The sequence below is a fragment of the Oncorhynchus tshawytscha genome, linkage group LG23 (assembly GCF_018296145.1).
Source record: "Oncorhynchus tshawytscha isolate Ot180627B linkage group LG23, Otsh_v2.0, whole genome shotgun sequence".
Taxonomy (NCBI): domain Eukaryota; kingdom Metazoa; phylum Chordata; class Actinopteri; order Salmoniformes; family Salmonidae; genus Oncorhynchus; species Oncorhynchus tshawytscha.
Genome location: NC_056451.1, coordinates 14,309,079 through 14,328,713, shown reverse-complemented (window position 1 = coordinate 14,328,713; position 19,635 = coordinate 14,309,079). Strand labels below are relative to the sequence as shown.

Sequence of the window (19,635 nt, the reverse complement as noted above, 5' to 3'; positions counted from 1 at the left end):
ATATCTAATCTACAGTTGTATGTTTCATACACAAACTACTAAAACGTGGTTTACACTGCACTCAATCGTGGGTTCAGATTTGCCGGTGGAATTGACTTTGATCGTCTCTAATGTATTTCACCCATATGGTTTTTAGTTGATAAACTGTTGCTAACAGCCAACTCCACCAGCAACACTGACACCAACCAAAACCTCCTTTAACAAAAAGTCAACCTTTTTAGAACCGTTTTTGAGCTCACCCCTTGACCATGAAGCAACTATTATGTAGGAATGGAAATGATTTGACTGGATTCAAAAGGTGTTTCCTTGTTTGAAATACATTTTTAAAAATGTGTTTTTTTGCTTTATATGCTACATATATTCTATAGGAAGAATTTGTATAAATATTTGATCTGTTCTGAAAAAAGAAAATGACTTTTAACGTTAATGTTGTAATTTTATTGTCTTTTTATAATTTTTATTTGAGTTACAATTATTGTTAAGTTTGTGTATTGTTTATAAATGTTACAGAAATCTAGAGTGGCTTGGAAGTTGTTATTGGCGCGTGTGTGTTGGGAGGGGGTCACCCTCTGACGGGTGTGCAACATTCTCTGTGTGTGTGTGTGACAGTGTGTCTGATATCCAACTTTCCACATGAAAGTACTGGATACGCAAGTGATTTTATTATAGCTCCATCTATCTTACCATGTATTGGTTTTACTCCAGGTTTTATCCATTTCCTATCAGATTGGTGAACTGAACTAACGGCCAGGTAAGGCTTATTGCACTTATGAAAAAAACACAGGAATTTCACATGTGAACACGTGAAGTGTTCCAACAACACATGCTTTCATGTGATCACATGTGATCTTATGTGAAGTTAATGTGATAACATATGACAACATGTGATAACATGAAACTACACATGTGAAAACGTGATCACATGTGAAGTGTTCCAAAAAACACTTTTTGACATTTGAAATGTAATGTGAAATAATGTGATTTTCCACCTGTGAAATCATGTGGTTTTTCTGTAAGGAAGTCCATAGCCAGGAATTTCTTCAGCCAAGATAGCCTACCTGTCAATAGAGACACGCCCATGGTTATAAAATGAATGAGTGAGTGCTTCAAGTGCACCATAGCCATATCCCACCTGTCCCGCTGCAGCCACACCAGGTTGTCTTGGAAATCGACTAAAACATCAAGTAATTTCAGAGACCTCTCCTGTCAAGCGGATACGAAACGGTGCTATCAGGTGCGTTTCATTTCATTATGCTGTATAATGACATAAATTGTTGGAGACACACTTTTTAACAATGTATAATCCTTGATTTATGAAGTTCATAATTGTATGTTTTATTTTTGTAAACGATATAGTGATAAGCGACAGAAAAAACGTTTGGTTTCCCTGCGTTTTTTAAAATACGTTTGGTTTCCCTGCGTTTTTTCACATGTTGTAATTTCTAGATTGGTGGGCTAGACAGTTTGTTGTAGGCAACATCACCAGAGACGAGATTAATTTGGAGTCTGTCGAGTCAAATCGGAGGACTATTTGCTTGCTCTGACCAGATGTTGGAGTTTTGTGATATGCAATGCAAGCAGAAATGACACAACGCAGAAATGTCATTTGTACGGAAGAGTATTAGGGCCAAAGTGAAGAAAAAAAGAGCAAGGGGTGGCGTTACTTGGATTATATATATTTTTTTGCAGGCTAGTACTTTAAAAAACGAGCAAAATATTTATAGAATAAAGTGGCACAGTTTCGTGAATAAAGTGTCAATATTTCTAGAATAAAGTGGTAATATTTCGAGAAGTGCGGCGGGTTGGGTGTGTGTGTGGGCGGTTAAAAGTAGGGGCAAAACAAACAAATGGCCATCAATTTAATGATATAATACACTCGTTCAAACAGGCGCCACTGTGCACTCACGTTTATCAATCTAATGATCTAATATATCGCACGAACAAGAACTGGGATTGAGTCCCTGTCAGTCTGCCCTCCGAATTCGCTACAACGTTCTGATGCCAGGGGAACGCCTGGCAAAAATCTGCATAATGGGTACTATTAAATACTTTATCCATGATGCTTTACTGATAGTAGTATTTCCGCCTTATGGCAACTATACTTCTAACGATAGGCTAGTAAGGCTACGATAACACACTCAATCAAACGAATTATCTTGGGATCCTGGCTAATATGCATGTGTATGTGTCCAATGTCAAACTGCTCTCAAAATTCGCTACAACAACGCTATTCTCAGCACACTATAAACCTATAGCGGTCCATTAGATTGAGTACCTTAATTAACCTGTAGGCTAATCTTACATTACAGTGGGCAAGTGAAAGTAAATGATAGGCCTATCCAACCGCTGCGGGAGGAATGAACAATGAAGCGTGGGTTTTACGCAAATATCTGTGGGAGCAGGCAAGTCAAGGACATCTCATGCACGCGCAAACCAGCTAATCTGAGGCGCTGTTTGAATATATTCATGGTTGATTCACCCTTTCTAGAAATAATCATTGGTCTAAATATAGGCCTATAAGATACATTATGATAGGCTATAAAGAAATAATCACTGATCTGACATTACTTGATTGGTAGGCTAGCATAATATCTCCTTTCACTATCCATCTATCGGTGATGTTTTCAAGGATGGGAGGAATGAAGGATGCATATCCCAAAACGGACATCTCCGTTAAACACTATTTGTCTCAGCTATACGGCTAATTTAGGCTACCACTTGTTCACATTATAGAGGCTAGACCTGACTGTTAGATTATATTAATGGAACGTAAAATTACTGTCGTAGACGGCGCTTTACCCAAACCTCTGCCCCGTTGCTATGCAAGGTCCATGACAGGGATTTGGCCTACTTATAATAATATGGTTATTATGTGCTAAAAGATAAAGGATTTCCTTGATACTAAAGCCAATTCTAAAGTATAGTTTCACCAGGTCATGTAATTGCAGGCAAATCAATGGTGGCATGCACAGCAGCAGGGAGTAAGGGAGTCATGCAGTTAACCAAATCACCTACTTTAATCTTAAAATATAACTGCGACTTTATTCTCACAATCTTGACTTTATTCTCAAAATTACATTTCGATTTTATTCTCAAAAAGTTGCCACTTTATTCTCAAAATATTGTCACTTTATTTTCGAAATATTGCCATTTTATTCTCGAAATATTCCCACTTTTAAAAATTACTATAGTAAAAAAATATATATATAAGTATCACCACTTCCCTTCACTTACCCCTAATACTCTTCCGTACATTTGCGACACTAGAGGGCAATGAAGTTAAAGTATTTTGGATGGACTTCACCGACCATTGTGGCTGTTCAAAAACGTTCCATTCCCTCCCTTCTTTCCTTTGGTAATCACTGACTTGTTTGTGAATTGATACACGAAGACAATGTTTCTATTGCATAAAATATCTAATGTCTGTCGTTTGGGTACCTGATTTATCAATGGTAAATGTATCAATGCAGAGTTGGACAACTGAACTGCGGGACAGTGGATGCGTATTGATACGTGAATTGAAATTATGGCATCATGGTATTTGGGAATTATCTTGAATAAATCCTTGCTAACAACCAATCAGCATCTAGGATTCAAACAGTCCGTTTTGTAATATATAATATTGCATTGAATATTTGAAATATTTGTATACATATTAAATGTCATAACCCCAAAACGAATTATGCCTCATCTCCATCGCAGTTACTCTGTCACTCCCATCATGGAAGCTCTGCAGAAGTCTATGCAAAAAACCACTCCCAAAGCAAGTGTAAGTGAACCTGCATCTCCATAGTCTGAAGAGACTTTCTCCTCATCTCCTCTCCTTCTGGACTAAACTAAAAGGATGGAATGGCTAAACGCAACATGACGGAACCTAGACAGTAAATGTCAGTGATAGAGGTTTACTGTAGTGACTCAGTGACACCACCCCTCTCTCCCCTGTCTTGTCCAGTCTCATGCGATGTGGTGGGGTACACTGGGCACTGTGCGACCCTTCCCCAACTTCAACTCAGAGAAGGACGCCCGCGACATTCAAACTGCCCTGGAGAGCAAAGGTACTATTCAAGGATTGAATGTCCGCTAATGAAGTAAATCACTACCATAGCTCATTGAAAACAATTTGTTGCCTGAGAATTTCATCAATCTGATGGTGTGAATGTTTGAAGTAGTTAATATTATTCATACATATTGGATGAGGTATTCAAAATATGTGTGTGTGTTACCGTGTATTAGACAGTGATGTGAACACTTTGGTGAGAATCCTGACCAATCGAAACAATGTTCAGAGACAGAGCATTGCAGAGTCCTACCGTAACCTCACACAGAAGGTAACTCCGTGGATCTGTCAGCCTACCACTTTGTGGATCTGTCAGCCTACTTATTGACTACTTTTATATCTATAAGGGGACTGTGGGAAGGGATGTGATATATGGCATTGGAACCCAGCCCAACAGTCTCTATCTACCCATACTCTGTAGGAGTTATGTCTTGCCCTGAAGAAAGCTCTGTCAGGGGGGCTGGAGCAACTCATGCTGGGGCTGATGATGACCCCCTCTCAGTTTGACGCCCATCGCCTCAGACAGACCATAGAGGTGAGAGCAGATCACCTGTTATTTCAATGATCATTGTAATAAGCATGTAATACATGTTAATTGTATTTTTAGGTGTGTAATTACTGTATGTACTGTAATGTGGTTTGAATGAATGTGTGGGTCTTTGTGTGTGTGTGTGTGTGAATGAATCAGTGTTGTAGTACTCGAGCACAGGACTCGGACTTGACTCAGACTCAAGTCACGATTTTCATGATTCGCAACGCGACTTGGACTCGACCAGTGGTGACTTTGTTGTCAGAAAATGTCTCTCTTTTTCATAATGTAACAACAGCAAACATTAGATAGCTTTATTATGTATTTAGCCTTACAAATGTGCCACACTGTAATGATATTTAACTTTAAAAATGGTTTGACAACTACATTTAGCACACCAAGGGACTCGTGACTCAACTCGTGACTCAAGTATTTGGGATTCCACTTGGACTAGTGACTTGGCTACATCACTGGAACAAATCACTTTAAATGTGTAATTTTTTGTTACAGGGTATTGGTACAGATGAAGAGAGTCTATTGGCTGTGTTGTGTACCAAATCACCACAGCAGCTTAAAGATGCCACTATTGCCTACAAACAGGGTGGGAATTACTGTCTGTGGGTAACACATACACTCTTGCAATACACACACACACACACACACACACACACAGTGTGCCCTACTGTAGTCTTATACTGCTTTGTTTACAGAGTTTGGACGTTACTTGGAGAATGATCTTATCAGTGAGACTAGTAAAGACTTCACTAAGCTGGTACTGGCCATACTCAAGGTACTGCCACTCTTCTTTTAGCAGATTCTCATTCTGGTCTTAGACTTGATGTCTCAATATTGCAAACTACGTAGAGTTCACTAAGAAAAAAAGGTGCTATCTAGAACCTAAATGGGTTCTTCGGCTGTCCCCATAGGAGAACCGTTTGAAGAACCCTTTTTGGTTCCATGTAGAACACTTTCGGTTCCAGGTAGAACCCTTTCCACAGAAGGTTTTACATGGAACCCAAAAGGGGTTCTACCTGGAACCAAAAGGGTTCTCCTTTAGGGACAGCTGAAGAACCCCTTTGGAACCCTTTTTCTAAGAGTGAATGCAGTATACGCATAGTAAGTTAGAGTGCCTTGTCAAGTTTTCACCCCCTTGCACAGAGTAAGCTGTATAGATCAGTCAGAGAAAAATAATGTCCTAATTTAAACTAAGTAAACGGTGCCATTTGTGCTTTAATACCAACAGAAGGAGGAGCTGAATTCAAAGGAGATGGTTGATTATCAGCTCATTGACCAGGATGTTAATGTGAGTGTTATTCCTCAAAGCCCAAAATTACCTCCAGAAAGTTCATTCAATTAGGCAGTACTCTTGATATCCTTTGTGCATGTGTGTGTAGGCTCTGAATGATGCTGTGAATGGTAAGAAAAAGGACCCAGCTCCCTGGATTCAGGTGTTAACCACAAGAGACTCAAACCATCTCAACAGAGGTAACAAACCAATTTCTCTTTCATCCGTTCGCTGTCTCTCCTCCTAGCCCTGGTATGGCTGTAGCCTCCATTACCCCCCTTTCCCTCTCTCTGTCTCTCAGTGCTATCCAGGTTGGAGGATCTGAGAGGGGAGACTGTTGATAAAACAGTACAGAGTCACTTCTCTGGGGACCTGAGGCTTGGCTTCCGCACTCTGGGTATGACATAGTTTGTCTCGCACAAAGCAATTGAACAAGGCTATCAACTTTTTCAAATGCGCATATGTGTGTTTGTGTGTGTGTGTGTGACAGTATGACAAACATTAATTAACAGTATGTATTGATTCTTTCCATCTGTAGTTGGCTCCATACCAAGTATTCCTTTGTTCCTGGCCCAGCGTCTACACAGCAACATTAAGGTGAGTTTCATGTCATATGATGGTCTACTCCACTTTCTGTTACAGTGACTCTACTCCAGACTCACACTGGCTACATGACTATTCTTGTTGTGCTGTGAGGTGTAGTCGGCAAGTGTAGTGGGCATTGCGATCTCGTAAGACTATCGATTTCTGTGCCTTTGTGACAGGTCTTGAGGAAGAGTCTTTTGTAAGCCAGATTAATTCCAAATGTGTATGTTTATTGTGTATGTGTCCTGCAGAAAGGCAGTTTAGTGCATGGGATTCTTATCAGCCACAGTGAAGAGGACCTCCTCTGTGTGAGAATCGAGTATCGCAGACTGACCAACACTTCACTCTACTCTACATTGCAGGTGAAGACATATGCACGCGCACCAATACATTGAATAGTCATTCTGAAAGGTTTGTTGTTTGTAACTCTGTCATAACTATGCCCCTCTCTCTCACACCCACAGAAAGAATACAAAGGAGAGATGCAGCAGGCTCTCCTAGCCTTGTGTCGATCTGAAGACCTGTAAAGGAAGAATACCTTTTAACCTACACACAGTACATATTATTTCCGTTGTTGTAACCTAAGAACTGGTATTATGTCGCTCCATTAAACAATTTACACGTCTTTGATATTTCAGCATATTTTGCCATAATTCTACCATGTCTATATCACCCATAGTGCTAACCATTATGATCGGGTAGTTTGCCTTATAGCAACCGAATTTCAAACTTCTCACACCTTTGTTTCTACTTCTATGAATATAGAGGCGCTTCAAATTCTAAGTGTCTCTCTCCCTCTGTTCGTCCTAATCCCAGGTCAATGTCAGCCAGGAAGTATTAATATCCCTCAAGCATCTCATAGTTAGCATCTCAGACTCCCCTCATCCCCTCCCCACCATTACCTACCCTCCCACCATGACCAAGGGTTGGCTGTGCCTATGGATTGTCAATCAGTAAAAATAGAAACACTTTCATCCTATGGCAGTGTTTCCCCTACCATTATATAGACAAGGCACCTTGTCCCCAAATGATGTTGTTGCCACGCCGACGCTCCACAAGAGTTGGTACCTGATTCAATCAGTGTTAATCAAATGTGATGTTGGCAGCCTTGGATGTTTGTGTGAGTCGAGACAAAGAGTTTGGATCCTTTGATGAGACGCATCAAAAACCACATGTAACTGTTCCTTAATAATGCAACTTTGAACTTGTGCAAAGTTCAAAACGATAAATAATAAAAGTTAGTTTTAAACATAAAAGGTTTGACTGCTGACTGGATCATGAAAATAAACACGGGTTTGTTTCTCTTGATGGGTCCCAGGCAAATTCCAAAAGCTTAGTGGGGTCATGTCATTAAAACGTTGCTTAACCACTGGCTAATTTCTTGCATATGTGTTCCATGTCCAGCTATTGAAAAGTGACACCCTGATAGTGAATGACTGGCTGTCAGGATTACAGCTTTGTCAATCAACAGTAAATTGTCTCCCTTCTCCACATTGAATGAGCTCACTTTTGAGACCATGTACATTCTATATCAGGGACTGTTCTTCAACTTCCGACATTTGATTCTTGTCCACTTTTTTGGTCTCACCTTCCTCCACATGTCTTTTATCTCAATTTCTCCGACTGATTTACAACTTACAATGACTGTGGTTTCTAAACTGGGAAATATTTATTAGTAGTAGTTCATATTTGGGGGTGGACTCTAAGAGGGGATGTTTCATGTCCATAGTAGCAATAACAGTGTGTGTGTTTGTGTAAGAGATATAGTTAGAGTGGGTGTGCATGTGTGTGTCAGAGAGAAAGTGTGTGTGAGTGTTTGAGATAGATTCTGACAGACACACGGAGTTGAATAATAGGTTTATAAATCCTTGGTCAGTGGAGGAGCCTTAAAATAGGTTAGAGGAGCGGCATCAGAGGTGGGAGTCTCCAACCTTTCCACCAAATATAAAACCACCCACCCTATGATAATCTGAGTTTGGCCTCTCTCTTTTCACCCCTTTCTCTGTCCGTCCATCTCTCTCCCCATCTCCTTCTGGACTCCAACTCATCCTCCTTGAGCTTTTCTCCAGAAAGACATCCACGTTTATTTATTCACCTCGTGAGCCTAACCAAACACAGGCAATATGGATGCCATCAAGAAGAAGATGCTGATACTGAAGATGGATAAGGAGACTGCTCTGGAAGCAGCTGACCAGTCCGAGATTGACAAAAAAGGCAGCTGAGGATAAGAGCAAGCAGGTGGGGACACCTAGCCCAGCTTAGCCTAGTATTCTCAGTATAATTCTAGTTAGTAAGTAATTAGGTGATTCTAACTCATACACGATTAACTTTGCTAACACAAGTAGGCCAACAATTGCTAAGATGCTAACCATAGCTTGGTTAGGGGAGGTCAACTGAAGGTTAATCTTGAGGCCTTACAATAGAGCTCAAATTCAAAATGAGTCTGTCAACACTGAATTTAATAAGAGTATTTAAAAGCAAATCATTACATTGAGAAGGCAAGCAACCTATGCTCACACAAAGTGTTAGTAACAATAAATAACACAAATTATAATAATTATTCTACAAGCTAATATATGTTATGGCATATAACATATTTATTAACTATGTGTATGTTTTTTTAAAACTCAATGAAAACATTATTTAGGAAGTTCAAGGCGGAGTTGTTTGAAGAATGCAAACAAATTATCTTGGTATTTCTACCGAAACGTAGAAAAAAATATCAAAATGACAAATCCAAATTTGACAGCCAGGAGCCTTTATAAAGGCCTAAACTTAATTGACAGATAGTCACAGGAAAAGACAAAGAGAGACATTATATCCGGGTCCTAAAGTGATTATCGTGTTCCAGAGAACTCTATAATCTATATTAAGACCGTGCGTGTGGGTATTCATCTTGACAGTGATAGCTGTCCTCCTGTCCCCAAGTTGGAATCCAACATTAGGGTTGGGAACAACGACAAGGACAGACAATAGTGTTACACAGCAGTCCAGGTACGAAAGCTGAGAGCCTGGGGATATTAATACCCACAATGCATTGACACTGTAACCCCTCAACACATTCATTCGGCTACTCATACTTGTGGATGTTTGGGATCAATTGCTCATCAAAAGCGACCAATAATACATAACATTCCAAAAGAGTCTTGTTCACTAAGTAATGAACCGAAGCCCAAAATATGTGCTACCTAACATGATTGCTTGCTTTAATCTCCCAATAACTTCAATGAATGATTTTGTACTATGGAAACGTGTTTTTGGAAACATTATGATGTTGACCTCTCCTTCTCACATCTTGCTACTGTATGTGTGGTTCTTTCCACTCTATAGCCTGGTCTTCACACATCTTGGCTTGTCTTACTCTGAGTTTCTTCCCTTTAACCATCTGCTCATACTGTATCTCTCCCTCGCTCAATTGTCCTCTCCTCACTGTCTCTCCATCTCCTCTCTTTCCGCCTGTTTGTCTCTCTCTTTCCACTCCCCTCTGTCCGTTGTTCTTTCCCTCCGTCAGCATGACGATGCGTTGATCCAGATGCAGAAGAAGCTGAAGGGGACTGAGGATGAGCTGGACAAATATTCTGAGGCCTTGAAGGATGCCCAGGAGAAGCTGGAGGTTGCAGACAAGAAAGTTGCAGATGTAAGTTCTGTTGGCACACCAAACAGCACACCACACAAACTTCCCTCTCACACCCACAGATACAAACAAGGCCTCTCTTCCCATCATCTCAGTTTCTACACATACAGGTCAACCTGTCAGGCCCACACCCTTTCTCTACCTTATTTTGATCCCTCTCTTCCTATCTGTCTCATGATAATGATGAAATGGTTTTGTCAGGGAAGCACTCCCCTGACATAGCACGTCCACCTGGCACACAAATAATTTGCCTTCTTATGGCAAAGCCCTGAGAAGGCTCTCCTATGCCAAAATACCATGGGGTTTAAAATAGGAGAGGTCAGAATGGTGGGGGGGGGGGGCAAAGGCCATGTCTAGGGCGTGTTCGTCATAGGGCATGTTCGTAAATTCACTCTGGCTATCTACTCCGATTTCAGAGCACTCTTGTTTGAGTGTGCCAGAATGCAAAATAACTCATGAATTTACGAACGCTCAACACCCATTGAATATGGTCGGCGTCAGTAAACATTGGCAAAAAAGCTTAAGATTTTTTTTGCCAGCAGCACAGTTACAGTCACCAACGCTCTGGATAACATGAAAACAGACAAACCAGCTCTGCTAGAGCAAGTAAAATGGTCAGAGTGAGGTGTTCTCTCATTTATGTCTCAATTATGTCTCGAAGTAGCTAGCAAGCTAGCTAACTTTAGCTAATTAGCTTGGGTGCTTGAATGCCGTTGTGAGGTCAGAACGCTCAGATCAACCTCGACTCTTCGTCCAGAGACACTCCGAGAGCGAAAAGCTCTGAATTTACAAGCGGACAATCCGACAAAGCTCTGATTTTATGAATGCCCAGAGAGCACTCTGAGTGCTCTTTGGCACTCTAGAGTGAATTTGCAAATGCACCCATAGAGACAATGCTGTTAAACCCCCCTGCTGGTTCATACCATGTGGTAGATAGGCCCTGAAGAAGAAAAGCAGTAAGAGACCTTGAGAGGAACCAGAATCCTCAGTGAGGATAAAGATAACACATCATCTATGCCCTGGCTCGTGTGGCATCTCACACAATCTAATGGCATAATGTCATGACTTGTGGTCTCAGTTGCCAGGACAGAATATCCCTTCAGTCTTTAGTTAGTCTCGAGGGACAGAGACACAACAAGACATTAGTGAGGCAGGAGACATCCACAGTCAGGTGGAGAGATCTACATGTACTGCAGGGGCCATGACAAACCCTGGCGTGTGGCGTTCTATAACCACACAACACAAAGCAAAATGGCCATCCAGGGTCAGCCATAAAATATATACTGCTCCCCCTCCTCCCCTACCAACTGGCAAGCACCACCCCCTGCAGTGGCATTTTGGTGCAAAGCCTCTCGGCATCCAAGAGGGGGTGAAATTGATTTAGACAGGGTGTCACTTTGCATAGCCAGCTGGCTACAAGCCCCCCCCCCCTTCCCCCCACGCACCCAATGGGGGATTAGTGTTAATAGTGTCGCCATGTCACTGCTGTTATCACCCCTGTCATCATTGTGTTCCCAGTGACTAGGGAGAGTGTAGTGGGGACGGTTAATATTGTTACACCTTCAAACTACTAGGGTTCAAATGTCATTGACACTCCCAGACTGGTGTAATCCGTTGTGGAGTTGTGGGGTGTCCACTGCTCCTTTACTGAGGATTAGGGACACGTTTCAAATGATTGGCTTGCTCTTTGTTGAGATAATCTTTCCTGGAACATTGTATTGGGAGACGTGTGGGTGGCACACATTACTTTCTCTTCTAATGGAGTTGCTAGCGTTACCTGACCCTTAATTAAATGTCAAGAGACATAAGAAACAGGCAAGAGATCAACTGCAGTCTTTCTGACATTGCACTGCCTGGTGGTTAGGCGTTACAAAGGCAGATCAAAAGAACTCATCCAGTATCCAATTATCATTTGATTATTTAATTGATTTAAATCATAACTTACATTCAAAATAAAATGCAACGCCACTCGTGATTCATCTGCCCCCCCAAAAAAAAAAAAAAAAAACAACCTGAACCAATACCTGAGCTTGATGAGATGATGAATTTGACAAGATCTCCTCTGATGCCTAGGATCCTTCAATTTAAAGTCACATTGACCAGCTCTGAAAACGTTATGTCAAAATATGTTCGGTATCAAAATATGACGTTTTGCAGAGCAACTATCGTGATTATTGCCGTTACGCACGGTATGTACTTCCAAAAAAGGTTCAAATAAAAGTAGCGCTGCTGGATCAGCCGACCTGTGCATAGCACCAATGAGTGATTTTATTGCAGGTGCCGAAGATAGATTTGGCACGTGCGAACTTGGTAAAAAACAATAGATCATTTTTATTCAGACCTTTTTTGGAAGCACATACTGTGCGTCTCCTCAGACCGGGTACTGGTTCAGCCAAAGACTGGCTATTATGTGTAACCATGGGGACCTCTAGTGGTTAGACAAGCCATTCTCAAGTCCACATACAACTTGACATATGCACTTGTCAATGAAAATCACCCATGGACCATGGTGCACATTTCTGGATACATGGGGCAAAAAGAGTAGTAATAAGCAAACTAAGCCATCTCACACCTATTGAATACCATGGAATGAATCTTTGCATACACTAAAACCATCACGTACAACATTTATACCCTGCAATATGTGTCACCTGAGCATGGGCTAAAAGCAGGCGTCTCAAGCCAACACATTTCACAATTAGCCAGAGCATTACACGGCAGTATACATCTTCTTTATGCTAAATAAAACCACTCACTGCTCTCCAGTCCAAATAATGGCCTGGCCAGCTGGTATATGCAGCTTGGACAGATGGCCCTGTTAGCTGAGGGCAGCCATCCAAGAGTGCCTGGAAGAGATGGGCCATGACAAAGCACTGCAGACAGGACCTAGACCTATAGTGACAAAAGTAATACATTAAAAATAAAGCTATAGCTTCAGATTAACCGTATTGCTACCCACTGGCCACACTGGTTGAATCAACGTTGTTTTCATGTCATTTCAAATACATTACGTTCAACCAACGTGGAATAGATAGACGTTAAATTGACGTCTGTGCCCAGTGTGGGGGTTGCAGCCTGGTCTCATAGGCTACACGTAGCATACAAAATGTAAATCCAAGGTACTCAAATTAGCATGATAATTCACAATTAGCCAGAACATTACACAACAACTTTGCATAAGACAGATAGTTGCTTAGGGAAAAACTAAATGAAGGTGGTTGCGAGATCAAATCTCATCACAGACAACTTTATAATTTTAGCTAATTAGTAACTTTTCAACTACTTACTACTTTTGAGCTACTTTGCAACTACTTAGCATGTTAGCGAACTCTTCCCCTAACCTTAACCCTTTTTAGCTAATCCTTCCCCTAACCCTAACCTTTACCCTTTAACCTAACTCCTAAACGTATCCATAACCCGTAGCCTAGCTAACATTAGCCAGCTATCTAACATTAGCCACCTAGCTAGAATTTGTAACATAACATACATTTTGCTAATTCGTAACATATTGTACTTTTTGAAAATTCACAACATATTGTATGTTTTGCAAATTTGTAACAATAACACTTTTTTCAAATTCTTAACATATTTTACATTTTGCTAATTCGTAACATGTAATACAAATTGTAATTCAGAACATATCATGCGAAATGGGTGATGGGCATCCATAAATTAATACATACCATACGCAACTTAACATTTCATCCACCCTAGTCATAGACTGTTCTCCCTGCTTCCGCACGGCAAGTGATACCGGAGCGCCAAATCTAGGTTCAAGCGGCTTCTAAACAGCTTCTATACCACCAAGCCATAAGACTCCTGAACATCTAATCAAATGGCTACCCAGACTATTTGCATTGCCCCCCTCCCCTCTTTTACACCTCTGCTACTCTGTTGTTTACATCTATGCATAGACACTTTAATAACTCTACCTACATGTACATATTACCTCAACTAACCGGTGCCCCCGCACATTGACTCTGTACTGGTACCCCCTGTATATAGTCTCGCTATTGTTATTTTACTGCTGCCCTTTAATTACTTGTTACTTTTATTTCATGATCTTATCCATATTTTTTAAACTGCATTTTTACTTAAGGTTGTATTCGGCGCATGTGACTAATAACATTTGATTTGATTTCATACTAAATTGCGTGTCTCAGATTTACGTACATAATAATACGAAATATTCTGAGACCAGGTTGAGCTACTAGCTAGCTCTAAATATAACAATTTATTGGTTTACTGTTTCATTGTCTTTGCGTTGGAGAACTTTATTGCATTATCATTTGGTTAAAATCAAAATTATCCGGTGGCGGGAATATATAAGGCGTCAGTTCCCCTTTGACAGGGCGGAGTAGACCGGAAGCGTGCTGTCTGCTGAAATAAGGAAGAGAACGAGGCAACTGAGCAGTGGAGGGAGAGAGAGTGAACACCGTCTTCTTTGCACAGCTTTTCTCCAAATTATTAGGAATTTCAGTATTCATTTTCAATAGACAACTGGAACCACCGTCCATACATTTAGCTTAAAAGGAAAATCCTACTTGTATTCACCTTGTTGGAACTGCCTTTCGAACCTATAGCATTTATTTTAGCCGCTAGCTAGCTAACGACGCTGTCTGTCCATCGACACATCGAGGTGGAAACTTTGGTTTACAGTTTTTAGGCTAGTCTAATTGAGTAATTCGGTATAGTTATCAATCGAACTACGTGAGAGTTAAGTTTTTATGCACATTACATTTGTCTGCCGGTAAGAATTAATTTAGACTATAAGCTGACTTCCTACAGTGTTGAGTAACGTTAGATTTGAAAGAAACAAAGCTCTGTTCTAATTTCCAGTTTGGACTCGTTGGCGGGGCGTTGGTTTGTCTGTTCGTGAAAACATCGCATCGGGAACGACGTTTGCCAGCTTGCAACTAATCCAACTGGAACGACTAACGTTAGCATCCTGCACGACCTAGTTAATAGAAACGCGTTTTCAATCGTTGCAAGTTAGCTAGCAAACAAAATCAACGTCAGAAAATGGCCAATAGCATCGAAGCAGTGAAGCGAAAAATTAAAGTTTTGCAGCAACAGGCGGATGAAGCCGAGGAAAGAGCTGAGACTTTGCAAAGACAGGTTGAAGAGGAGAAGCGGTCAAGGGAACAGGTAACGTTGACATAACCTTCCGGCGTCTGCCAACGTTAGGCCTTGAATAATCCAGTTGCTAGGTACAGGTTTGAGCTAGGTAGCTAGATTCATTCATTTGTGATGCTATGGCAACTTTACAGTATCGTTTGAACTGAACCCCCTAGCCAGTTGGCTGGATAGCTACCGTTAGCACCTATTTTTGTCGGGTTTCTTCAGCTGGCTCAATCCAATAGCCTCATTGGAGGTGAAAGACATGTGACAAATTCCTGCTAAATCAGCTAGCTGGAATTGGGCGTCTTCATAGAGTAGACTCATCCTGGATATAACCAGTTTTAGCATGGCCATTGTCATTTTTAAGGTAGTCAACCGGGTGGGGTTTCCTATGGGTTGGGAGAAATCAGCTCATGATCAGCCCATTGTATTCAAATTGGGTCTTATGGCTTGTAAATGGATTTAAGCTATAACAGCCATCTAGAGGCCACAATAAATGAATGAGACAATATTTGGTTCAGGACTCCAGCACTACAGGTGGCGGTAAACCTCCACTATTAGCTTTCTATTTTTTTTAAAGACAAGAAGAAAAGTGACAGTGGATTTGGTTTCAATAGATGCATAACTGACTTGCCTTAGTTTTTTTTAAGAACAAATTCTTATTTATAATTTTGTTAGTAAGCTAGGGTTGCAACCTTTCACACTACCAATTAAGGGACGAAAGGTGGCGTGCCAGTGCACGGTGCCACGGCGGTGTGGGTATGGTGTTGTGTGAATGAATATAGTCTATGTTCTTATTCAATTGGAAAGGCAAAAATAAATTACTCAATTTAGTCTATAGCTTTACTAAAACTGTATCGTTATGTAAACTTTTGTGACTAAACCTCAAAATAAATTATCAAAGAAATCACAATTTGGACCTTACAGCAAGAAATAACATTTCAAATGCGGAAGAGGGGCATGAGTCACTCACCAAGTCTGCATTTTTCCATGGATATTTTGATGCTCTTGACTGATTAAAGCTGTCTTTTTGCACAGACAGAGAAGTCCTTACATGACAAGTCACAGTTCACAGATATTTGAAGTTAATTTTTGATCAGGTCTGTGCAGCATCTGTTTCTTGAGTCTGACTATTTTAATGGTCATCAGAGAGAAAGTCTGCTCTACAAAGGCATTTGAGCTTGGCACACTGAGGATAAATGTGTATTTCCTCCCAGCTTTCACAAAACTCTTCATAGTTGGTCCATACTGACTGTCATTTTGAGGGCAACCACCACGCTCCAAGTCAGTGAAGGAGAGTTCCTCATAGAAGCAGATCGGTTTCAGTTTCACCATTACTTTTTCTGGTGAGAAATCAAACCACTTGTCAATGTATGTAATGACAGTGTCATAGAACTTCACAAAGTCCTTTTGCTGCTTGGACCTTGGTGCTGACAATTGTTTGTCCCATCAGCTGCTTGGTCTGGTATTCAAAAAAGCTGTCCTGTTTCTGCTGAATCATCTTCATTTTGGACTTCCTCAAGTTGACATTGGCATTGTCTTTTGCGTAGGCTGTGATGTCTAATATTCAGTTCATGCTTTTCCAGACAGTTCATCAGAGCTTGATGTAAGCCATTTGCAGTTTCATCACTGTCTTCATAGAAGTCAAGTAACTTGCACTGCACTCCATCAGATTCTCACGCACACTGGAAACATTTTTCTATTTCTCTTGTTTGAGGCATCACTGAGAAATACACTGGCTCACCTTTTGGTTGGGGACAGATCATCCAAAATATCCTGCACAGTCTTTGGTCTTAAAACATTCATTGTAATAATCTCAGCTTTTGTTCTTCCCAAGTGCATTTTCAAAACATTTGAGTCATGAAACAAAACACTGTTAAGCTTAACAAGACCGCCGGTGCTGTTGTAGCTGAGTCTGTGTTTAACCGTATGGTACACATGCAAGGCTTCACTTGCTGAGATTTTTTTGGTCTTTTTCTGCATTAGACGCCACGAAGAATGCACCGATATTGCTAGCACCTTTTAGCAAGTGTGGCCGCCTTGTGCATTTCTGTGGATGCATGCTGAGTTAGGTCATTCTCCCCTCCATGGCCAATTGAGAATTCCCGACGGCATAAAGTACAGAAAGCTTTCGAGTCACCACTGACGGGCTTAACCCACTTTTTTTTTTTTGCTTCCCGTTTGTTGTAGTGGCAATTTTTTTTTATTGCAGGGTTATCCATATTTCCTTGATATGCCAAACTGACTGAACAACAACATAAATTACTTAGCGGGGTTTGGCGTGTTTACGCTATACTGTGATTGGATGAATATATGGGACAAGGGAGGTCCCGTATGGGACAAAGCAATTTAGCCCAATATAAGGGACATCCCGGCTAATACGGGATAGTTGGCAACTCTGTTAAAACAACCAACCCGTCTATGGCGCAGCCCATGCTGTCGCAGATGCAGCATGGCACAGAGCCAAAGATGGGTCCTTGATCCATCTCTATGGATGTCCTGCATTTCCAATTATCTGAAGAATAATTGTTCCCAAAGGTCTTAGTCTTTCATTGAATGGATGTTTTACTTGTGCAATGCTATTTCCAAGATGAATGTTGGTCAAATGCTTTAAAGAGTTTGTATTTCAGTTGTCCCTGTATTTCCCTGTTCACTGGAATTTCAAACGTTTGCCTCCTAGGCTTGGCCCTCAACTTGCCAAATTCCTCCTCTCTAAGCTCACTAGTAGCTAGTGATGTAAGCGCCTGGGTTGCCACACAGTGCAACATGTATTGCGGTTTTATGGCGCATTACTTTGGCCCAGGCCCCAGTTGTAATTCTATGGTTAATTTGGTCACACGCAGATGATACAAGCATGTCTGTTTTCTCCTTTCATCCCATGATAAAACTCCTACAAGACGCTCATGCTTTCACTATGTGCTCGGTGTCTTTTTCAAGGAGGTACACAAGTGTTACTGTTTGGAGCAAAACAAATGCAACACAGTAACTGATTGGATATAAACGGCTATTCCAGAGCAATTGACTGAAATAAATGGCCTAAACAGTGGAGTCATTTTTCAATGAGAGCGTCTCTTGGTCTACAGTTATACTCTAGCACAGAGGCCCGCGTTGAAAGCGGGTGAGACAGAGCGTGAGGCTCCTGTGGAGTCATTCTATTATGGTGCACAGGAAGTGTGGTTGCCAACTGATTGTGGTGGGGCTTTTTCTGCCACTGCTGTCAGAGGAAATGACAACTGATGACTAAAAAAAGATGTTGGTTATGAGTCGCGTGTGTGTCTTACCTAGAGGAAGACAACCTGACAATGAATGTTTGGCCCTTCTCCCACAGAATAAATCATCAGGCCTAGTCTGGAGGAGTTGTTGTATCATTCCACCTGTCTGACTCAGCCTTCTGGAAGTCAACCGTATTCAGAAATGCTCCTATTCTTCTACATGCGCTACTCCGAAGACTCGGATCATGTTGCATCTTGGTCATAAGGTGTACAAACACTAAACACCACCAAGCTAACCTAGACGGCTCATTCTCAAGTCTAGAGCTGAAATGTCTCTGCGCTACAGCGTTCTCCATAGATGAATTTGAAGGTGCATACGCATGCTCCTCACTTCCAATAATCTAGGAACCATGGCTGCAAAATACCACCTCCAGAATGTGCTTGGCCAGACCGGAAGAAGCTAACTAATAGCACTCTTGTCTTTGGTGACAGAAAGCTATTTCAGGGTGTGAGGGGGTGCCAATTTGCTTATCTCTATGGTGCTGGCCTACGTTGGCGAGAGGCCCATTTCTCGTGAAGGCTGTCAAACACTTGCATGCCAGTGCCATGGCAACCGGTTCGACTGTGCTCCGAAGTCGTTCTTTCATGCAGCCACAGCAGGTTGCCTGTGGTTGTTGTGTGTGTAGTAGGGGTAGTTAAGGGTTGCCGTATACATCTACATCTAAAAGGTGCTGTGCTTAATGCTCCCCTTCTGTTTTCAGTTTGGTGGTTTGTCTCAATATTGCAGCTTTATATTTACATGGTGTTCATCTGACAGATGGTCGTACCCAAAGCCATAGGGGAGAGCTCGTGGTTTCAACCTAAATGGTTCTGATACTCTTTGCAGACATGATTCCATGGCCGTCATGCTAGCGTCTCCTGGCCAGTATTTGTAAACATAGTGGCAGCAGCATCATGGTGCCCAGCTCTATAGTCAGTCAAACGCTTTACCCATTTATGATTTGTCTCATCCAGATTTACTAGATGGTACATGCATACAATTTAGCAACTGAACATGGAGGTACTACAAGTAACAGACAGTCCTAATCCTCAATGTGCTTCACAGTATATACTGAGCTATGTCAGTGTTGGCCTCCTTCTGGTCCATCTTCTGATCTGGCCATCTGGTTGTGGCTATCGAAGGCTTAGTAAGCCTTCTATCCTTCTCTCACT

General features: G+C 41.3%; 1 protein-coding gene and 1 pseudogene across 1 annotated transcript; both read left to right on the top strand.

The window, feature by feature from the left end:
• Nucleotides 1–1,084: 1,084 nt before the first annotated feature.
• On the top strand, nucleotides 1,085–7,828 carry LOC112222866 (annexin A2). Its single transcript, XM_024385714.2, has 13 exons — nucleotides 1,085–1,234; nucleotides 3,703–3,769; nucleotides 3,953–4,055; nucleotides 4,234–4,328; nucleotides 4,479–4,592; nucleotides 5,097–5,187; nucleotides 5,297–5,376; nucleotides 5,830–5,889; nucleotides 5,981–6,071; nucleotides 6,173–6,268; nucleotides 6,410–6,468; nucleotides 6,708–6,818; nucleotides 6,921–7,828. The coding sequence occupies exons 2-13, from the start codon at nucleotides 3,722–3,724 to the stop codon at nucleotides 6,981–6,983; spliced, it is 1,011 nt and encodes a 336-aa protein (XP_024241482.1). The 5' UTR covers nucleotides 1,085–1,234; nucleotides 3,703–3,721; the 3' UTR covers nucleotides 6,984–7,828.
• A 736-nt stretch (nucleotides 7,829–8,564) lies between these two features.
• Nucleotides 8,565–19,635, top strand: part of LOC112222868 — a 31,752-nt pseudogene continuing 20,681 nt past the window's right edge.